Here is a 9428-nt window from a genome sequence, read left to right as displayed (position 1 = left end):
TGTTCTTTTTCAATACTTCGTCTATAGATAGACATGTGGTAATTTTGTATTGCATGAAAATCATATCCATGTTGGATTTGTTTGAAAATCATGAGAAGGAACCTAGGGTTGGGTGTTGAAAAATGGTTATGTTATCATTGATGGTTGTTTTGGGTTAATTGGAGTGTACATTAGCATTTTGTAGTTGGTAGAAGAAAAAGCCCTAAATCATATTTTGATTGATAAATTAAAATGGAGGATAGTGAACCCTTTTTGAAAATCTCTATTGTTGATGAGGGTTGGGTGAAGGTGTTAATGCCTAAAGGGTTAACTTTGGCTTTGGAATGGTTTGAAATGAATGTAATGGACTAATGTGAGTCATGGCTTTATTATCAATGGAATTGGTTTTGTGAAAACAAAAGGGAAATGGAACTTGTTTTGTGAAATGGGAAAAGTATTTTTGAAATACGTATGAAAATTGGATTGTTGCTTCTTGAGTGTTGAACACACACTTGTGTGGGATTATATCTTTATCTACCGTGTTAATGTTATTGTTGGGTTTGCGGTCTCATAGTAATTGAGTCTTTAATAGATGTACTAAATATTTGCATCTAGAGGTCTTGTCCTTGGTCATCGGTGGAGGATGATGCGGTTGTGTTGAATTGTCGTGTATGCATTATACCATTATTGATTGAACATCGTATGTGATGAAGTGTTGAGATACATTATATATGTATGCTTGCTCGGGAGGAGGTAGTTATGTGTTCATATACCTTAACACATTGCTTGTATCTTGATGGTTTGTGTATATGTGTTATACATGTTGATTATGCCCTGTTGTGTTGGGTTGGTGGTGTTATACCTTGCGCTGAGAATCAGAGGTACCGTGACCTTCCAGCTAGCGCCTGGAGAACTGACTGCGTTGAGAATATAAGGCACCATACCCTTCCAGCTAGCGCCTGGTAAACTGGCATGTTGTTGTGAGAGGTGTATCTTTGGCTTACTACGCACATAGCTAGTAGAGCAAAGTTTTGTTGTTGATGTTTCAATGCGTCTGGGAACATCATGGATTGGGTTGATTACAGTTTTGGAGGGCCGAGTTGCCTCATTGTTTTATCTTATGCATGTTGGTGAGTTGTTATCTCCCTATTTATAACGGTGCATGTATAGAGTTGATTGTATCGGGAAGAAGCCAAAATGTCGCCTTTGTCTTTTGGAATGTGTGAAGGAGAACGGATTTTTTTTTTTAAAAAAAAAAGAAAAAGAAAACATATATTTTGAAAAGACATATCTGTGTATGTTCGGAGAATGGAAGAGAGTAGTGGGCTTAGTGAAATTATTTCCTAAGGTGTTGTTAATGTTATGAAAGATTGTGAACGGGGATTAATGAAAAGAAAAGGAAAGATGAATCGCCTATGGCGTTGATTGAAATGGTTGTTTTCCAGAAAAATACAAAATTATGTATATTTTGTGTAAACTGTCACGTTACTATTTTAGTATGAGATTGAGCATTCATGATCATAGCTATCTGTATGTTGTTATTGTTGAGGGCCATGTTGAGATCCCTACTGGACTATATGTTCATCCCACGTTGTTGAATCTTTTTCAGGTGTTTAGCAGGATGTGCTACAAGATTTGGAACTTCTTATTTGTTGGCCACAGGGCCTCTTTGTTGTAGGCGGAATGCCATATATGTAAAAGGGTTGTACCCTTCATCTGATTATTTAATGTTGTAAGCCTGAGGGCAACTTATTCAGAATACTCATGTTGTATTTAATTAGCATTCGAAAGAGAGAGTTGTTGTTCACTCCTTTTAGTTGAACACTTGAGTTTATTTCCGCATGTTATCTCTGAAATTGAGTTAAGTTAATGAACTTGGTAATGACTTTGAGTAATAAAAAGTGGGGCGTGACAAATATGACCGAAGTAATCATGGTCACGTCGAGCCACAGAGTAGACTGAACGATCCTTAGCTCGGTTCTTCCTTTCACTACACCTTATCTCGGTTCTCTCATGTACAAACCATGGTGTGATTAGACCGAGCTACCGAATAGTAAGGTTCTGACCGTTCTAAATACAATACGTCATGACCGGGCTAGCTCTGAGACTGGACTAGCTTCAAGTCTTTAGACCCGACTAACTTCAAGTCTCCTCCGGACCGGACTAGCTTTGGGGCTCTAGGACCGGACTAACTTCAAAGCCTTTTTACTCAGCCCTTCGTATTGTGGCCCATGACGGCCCATTACCCAGCTCGGCCCAATTTTCATATAAATTACCCTCTCATATGATATAATTTTAGAGATTTTAAATTTTTGTAATTTGGGTCTTTCGTATGATATCTTGTCATTTTTTATATTGTTATGTTTGAGGACAATTACTATTTTTAAATTAATCTTATGATGTTTCTTGGAAACAATAGTTGGGTATTTCACATGTGATCTTGATATTTTTTTATTGGCAGTGTTACATTCCAACAATTTTGTCTTATGAAAGGTAGGAGTATATTCACTATATCTATAATGATAAATTCTCATCAGTAAAAGTCTCTGGAAGGTATTTTATGAGATAAAATTGTAGAGATGGATCATTTTTTTTTTATTATATTGTTATGTTGTAGGATAATTTAATATTTTAAAATAAATCTATTGTGGTGTTTTGTGGAAACAATTTTAGAGACTGGCTTGGTTGTTGCGATCAATTGTTGGGTCTTCCTAGAGAGAAATATAGATAAGAGAGTAGGAAAAAGGCAAAAGAAAGAGGGAGGAATGAGTATTGAAAGAGCGATGATTGACCTGTTGATTATCATGATATTGGCATAAAGGAATTTGATCCACTCTATGTAATAGATGATTTTTGAGTAAATCAATAATAAATTTTAAAATACGATCTTGTGAGGCTTTTTAAAAAAAAAAATAAATTTAAAGGCCTCATTAAAGTGGAAATTATATAAAAGGACAGTCATTTACATATTTGAGTTTTGTTTTTGAGAGATAAAAGTGAGTTTTTCTAAATATGAAATTACATATTTAGGCAATTCGTACTATAGAAGTTTTGGATTTTTCATCATTATGGAACAAATCCCATATTACGAATAAGAATGTTACACTCCAATGTAACACACTAAAAAACTCTTTAATATATTTTTTCCAAACGTAATAACGTAACACTCCAAATTTTTTTCAAATGTAACAAACTCCAATGTAATACGCAAAAAGCTTGTTAATGTACTTTTTTCAAACATAACATTTCAATCAATGTAATCTCAAACGTAACACTCTAATGTAACATATATAAAAATACTAAAAAACTACTTAATAAACTTTTTTCTAAACGTAACACTCATAGTTTGAAATTATATATTTACCCAAAACTTACTAAGTAATTTTTATACTCCTTTTGGAATGATTTGAAAATTTTCACACCCTTTTGAAATGGTTTGAAAAATCCCACATCATTTTTTCAAAATGTTACATTGGAATATTATGTTTGAAAAAAGTACACTAAATTTTTTTTTTTGTGTGTTACATCGGAGTGTTACATTAAGAAACTTTTTTTGAATGTTATATTAGAGTGTTACGCTTGAAAAAAGTATAATAAGGAGTTTTTTTAAAGTGTTATGGATGAGTGTTACAGATTAAAATTATACATTTGTTCAAACCTTGCTAAGGAGTTTTTGTATTCCTTTTGAAATATTTGAAGAATCTCACATTTTTTTGGAATGTTTGAAGAATCTCATATTTCAAGTAATTTTTATACTCCTTTTGAAATGTTTGTAAAATCTTACATTTCAAGTTATTCCAAATAAAAAAGATTCTCATATATAAATTAATCTCAAATTTGATTCTTATAAGTGGTGCATCTTACATTTCTAGTACACACACAAAAAAAATAAAAAAATAATAGAAATAAGAGTATAATCGTAAATTTAATTTTTAAATAATATATTAAATTTATTTTTCCAAAATCAATGGGATTAATTGGCCTATAAAAAAACTCTTGAGACTAATTGGATCACCATTCCTCAAAATAAAATTTATGAGTAAATTTTACGATGATTTTCATTTCAAATTTAATGGTTATAAAATAAAAATGTAAATTTATAAATATTTTAAATTAAAAAAATATCTTTACAATTATCATTAGATGATACAACGAAATACCTCCATTATTAGTATCCAATAAAATATATCACAATTCGATAAAAGTCAGGGCCGCCCTGAGTTTCCAGGAGTCTAAGGTGAAATAAATTTTTAGGGTCTTTTTAGATATTTATAAAAAATAAAAATAAAAATCACTCTGTTTGGTTTAGAGTTTTCAAAAATAATTATCTGAGTTTACAATTCGTATTTTTTTATATTTTTTGTTTTTGGTAACTTTTAAAAAAAAATATAAATATTATAGTTTTTAAGCGTATCTAAATTAAATGTATCTACAAAAATAAATAAAAAAAAATTGTGTAAAATATTTTTTTAAAAAAATACTAAAAAACACATAATTGGGCCATAAAGAGAGGGAAAAAATAGGCCACACAAAATTAGGCTAACGACTAATACATATACATATATTTTATATTTTATTTTTTTAATTGGACTAACAACTAAAACTTATAAATATTTTTTAATTGAGCATTTTATCAATTTGGCCAAATAAATTTTTTGAGGCCCTCTTTAAAATGGCCTAAATTAATTAGGGGGATGTACTAATAAATCTCAAATTAATAACTTATACACTGTTTAGTCTTAAAAGTTTTCTTATAGACTGAAAGGTCCCATTACAATGTTTCAAACATCAGGTTAATGTTTCGAACATTAGATTTCGAACATCAGATTAATGTTTCGAACATTAGATTTCGAACATCATATTAATGTTTCAAACGTTAGATTGATGTGCAAATGGGACTAAATGGAGCATAAGAAAACTTTTAGAACTAAATGGTTCAACTTTTCAGAAACTAGGACTTATGGGTAAATTTTCCAATTAATTAAACAGAATTGGATAATTTTAAATTTTTAATGTAATGCAAAACTAAATTTAAAAGCCTTTTTTTAGGCCTAATTTTTAGGGCCCAAGCCTTAGCCCAAGGCCGTCCTTGATAAAACTGACATAAGGAATTGTGAGATGTGATGGTGGATAGTTGAGTAATGGTATATAATTATTAAAAAAAAAAAGAAAGAGACAAAATATGATTTATTGTGTATCTTTTATTTTAAAATAAAATATTTATAATAATAAATTTATTTATAAAATTGGCATTGTTATATTATCTTTATATAAATTTATGTATAAATAATTTATTTATTTTTTGTGGTGATGTTTCATGGAAACAAACCTAAACTTATTTTTTTTAAAATTGAGTTTTTTTTCGTATTTTTATTTTCATTATTTTTAAAAAAAAAATTTAAATACACTTAAAATATATAATATTTGTGAAAAATATTTATAAAAAAATCACTAAATACCAAAATAAAAAAAAATACAAAAATTCAATACTTTTTTGTATTCTTTTGTATTTATTAATTTTTAAAATATTTTACTTTTTAAGTACATTTGAATTAAGTACATCTAAAAAGTAAAAAAAAAAAATACTTAAAATATTTTAAAAAACACTAAAAATTTAAAAAATGAAAAACAAAAAAAAAACTAATATTTTAAAAAATCAATTAAAACCAAACAAGTGAATAGAATACAAAGTTCCTATTAATGTTTGCCCCACCATCCAACAAGATGCACTTTGGTTATGACTTTTATAGTTTTTTTTTTTGGTTATGATTTATTATAGTTTTAGGTATAATTCATTATCATATTAGTTATGATATTATTTTTGGTATGATGCAAGAGTTTTTTTTCGTTATACCTTATGTAATGTTTGGTTATATTGCAACTTTTCTTTTTTCTTTTTTTATTATGACTCAATAATTGAGCTTTAATTTTCATATTTAAGGTGTTTTATGGATAATTTTACCCTTACAAATATTTTTTGAATCCTTAGCAACTTGGTGATGTGAACATTAAAATAAAATAAATTTGAAAGTGTGAATGTTTACGTTGACAGTGTGATTGTTCATATCATGGAAAATTTATAATATCAATGTGAACATTAATGAGCACTCCATTATTAGGAGAAATTATTGGAAACTCCCATTTTGGAGAGTTGTAGTCTAGTAGGTCCTTTTTTAAATTTAATACACGTCCCAGTTTTGTTTTTTTGGTAATGTGATCCGTAGGATCCCATTATGTAATTATGGGATGGGTTTTCTGACTTATGTACCCTTCTTTTATGTGGTTGGAAACATTTTTTGGAAGGATGTTTGAATTATATTCACTACATTGATTTCGGTGTGCAGTATATGGGAAGATCTAATGTGGCCAGATTTTTAGGGATGATGAGGGTCATGATTATTTGAATGTTACGCGGGGGGAGGGGAGGGGTTAAGGTGTGCGAGTTGGGTACTGGTGTACTCAGTTGTCTTCTTCAACGTTGTAGGGCGTCGTGTTGGGTTCTTCATTTGCGGCGACGGTAATGTTGTTGTGGTATTTGTTCGTTACGTTAATGGTTTTACTTTGGGGGTGTAAACGTCGACACGTTGTTCGCAGCGTTGCATGTATCATATTGCGATGTTTACACCCCATAAATAACCAATGTGTTCGATACCTATCTTGCAGAAAGCATAATGGTTGTATGTTTTTGTATACATTTTTAGTGTGATATATGCAGTGTACTTACAAAGCGGAAGCAAAGAACTTGATTTTTCATATTTAATTTTCATTTTCCGTTCGGTCTTGTTGCAGGAATGGCGGACAGTATCATGTTGTTGTGTTCATACAGGATTGAGAACGTTGCGATTGTGGTCCATACTGATTACATGTTTAGTATGTTGGTTGATCATATTTGCAAACGATTTGGTGGCCTCCATACTGATTCGGCGTCGATGTCATTCAAGATTCCTGGGTATAATAATTTCAAGATGGAAAACGATTCCGATTTTGAGAACATGGTATGCCTCGCTAGATCATTTGGATTGGATCATATCGACATTCATGTGGAACAGCGTGGTGCGTCGCGGGGGATCAAACGTCGTAATGGGGTAAACGACGTGCTCGACGACATAGTTACTGATGGGGGGAAATGGCAGCATATATTGATGAGGGGGCTGATTTGTTACCTAATTTTTGCCAACACACTGCCAAAGTGTTATTGTCTGCGGATTGGGTATATGGCATAACTAATATCAGACAATGTTTTGAGGGTGGGGCGGGGAATTTCGCAAGGTACTCAGCAAGTACGCCATCGAATGTGGGTTTCAATTTAAGTTCATAAAGAACGACTTAGTTCGAATTACGGCGGAATGCATGTTTAAGGAGTCAAGGGGATGTCCGTGGTCCATCCATGCGAGGGTGTTGAATGCGAATGGATATTTTTACCTCAAAAAATGGCACCGTGAGCACACTTGTGGGGTCGCTGTGCGTATTGACCAAAACCCGAGGATGGGGTCCGAACTAGTTGCTGATGTTATTGCAGAACGTGTACATGACAAACCATTGACTCGCCCAATCGATGTCAAATATGATTTCAAAAAAGAATACGGTTTGCAAATTAGTTACCGTGTAGCTTGGTTGGGGGTCGAAAAAGCAAGAGGAGGACTTTACGGTGATCATTCGATGTTGTTCGACCAACTGTGTTGGTATACCAATGCCGTAATGGAATATAATCCGGGGAGTTATATTAATCTTGATTTTGATGAACACAACACTTGTCATTTTAATAGGCTTTTCATATCATTCAAAGCATGTATTGATGGGTTTAACTAATGCCGCTCGTTATTGTTTTTGGATGGTACATTTCTGAAAGGGAGATTCAAGGGTAATTTACTTGCGGCGACCGCAAAAGATGGAAATCAAGGTGATATACTCATCGTGCATGTTATGTGTTTCATGGTTCATATATTTGGTTATTTTTATTCCCAGACAGTTGGGATTACATATCAGATGTGGGTAATTTATTTCTATGTTACTTACACAGGCTTTTTCCCAGTTGCTTTTGCAATTGTCGATTCGGAAAACACCGCAATTGGGCTTGGTTCTTACAGAACCTAGCTAATGTTGTTGATGAGAATCGGGTTTTGACATTTGTTTCGGATCGTCACGTCGACATAATGGAATCCATGCCTACTGTCTTCCCAACGGCCCACTACGCTTTCTGCATGCAACATTTATAGGGGAATTTGAAAGACAAGATGAAATATGTAAACAAATTATACCGCATTGGAATGGTAAGTAAGTTGCGTGCATGTGCATATGCACCGACCGCCACTGATTTCAATGAAAAAATAGATGCATTCATACAATCCGGTCGGCACATCGCCATAAATTTTTTAAAAGATTTAGAGCCGCACGGATGGGCCAACGTGTATTTCAGGTGAGGGACAACAATTATAAGTTCATTATTTTACACAACCTTACACCGTCTATGTTTTGTGATTTTGCTGCTATGTCACACACCCATTTTCACCACCATTTTTTTTCAGGGGCAAACGTTACGGCGAGATGTGTTCAAACGCCGCTAAATCATTTAACAATTGGATAAAAGAAGCACACAATTTGCCAATTACTCGATTGGTTGATGCAATCAGAACCCAGATAATGAATCAGATGTCTGAACGTAGGGGAGTGTAAAGTACGTGGGCTTGTGCCATATGTCCGACGATGGAGTCCAAACTGGACAAGGCGTATAAAGAGGGAAGGTCGTGGATAGTCAGTCAGTCAAATAATGACGTGTACGAGGTCCACTTACACCCATCAGTGTTGGTGGACATTGCCAGGCATACATGCTCATGCTTCCAATGGCAAATCAATGGGTTTCCTTGTGAACATGCAATGGTTGCCATCCGCAACAGTGACAGTGACTTGAATGCATTGGTTGAACCTTACTTTCACGTGTCAACCTATCAGTTATCATACTCCCACACCATATATCCAATCCTAACAATTGAGAAACCACATGCTAATCCGGAAAATTATGTTATTCTTCCACCGGTCGTGCGACGACCACCTGGCAGGCCAAAGGAAAAACGGATACCATCTAAAGGTGAAGAAGTGCAACAGATTCGATGTGGCCGTTGTGGCCGTATAGGGAACCATAACAGGAAGACATGCAACAAACCAATATAGTCCCAACCATTATGCGTTGCCATGTTTAATTTCAAACTATTTCTACAAGGTATGTTTGATGTTAGTTTAGTCATATGCAATAACATATTTTAATTTCAATGTCAAGCTACAATAAAGTTGGTCAGTTCGTTTAACATTTGGTGTTACGTTTTGAAGATTCATTTCATTCGGTGTTATGTTTTGAAGATTCATTTCATGCTTTGCGTTTTGTTTTACAATATTTGGCATTTCACATTTGTTGTTATGTTCAAATTTTAGACCATACTGTTTGTGCTATGTTT

The 9428-nt window shown here is 33.0% G+C and overlaps 1 protein-coding gene across 1 annotated transcript; it reads left to right on the top strand.

Moving 5' to 3' along the window:
* The first annotated feature begins 8682 nt into the window (after positions 1-8682).
* On the top strand, positions 8683-9147 carry LOC145793719 (uncharacterized). The gene has a single exon (XM_082876589.1). The coding sequence runs from the start codon at positions 8683-8685 to the stop codon at positions 9145-9147; it is 465 nt and encodes a 154-aa protein (XP_082732715.1).
* The last annotated feature ends 281 nt before the right edge of the window (positions 9148-9428 follow it).

The sequence above is a fragment of the Camellia sinensis genome, chromosome 6 (genome assembly GCF_055761805.1).
Source record: "Camellia sinensis isolate YWXY chromosome 6, ASM5576180v1, whole genome shotgun sequence".
NCBI lineage: Eukaryota > Viridiplantae > Streptophyta > Magnoliopsida > Ericales > Theaceae > Camellia > Camellia sinensis.
The sequence above is the reverse complement of the archived record's forward strand: the minus strand, read 5'-3'. Positions and strand labels throughout refer to the sequence as shown.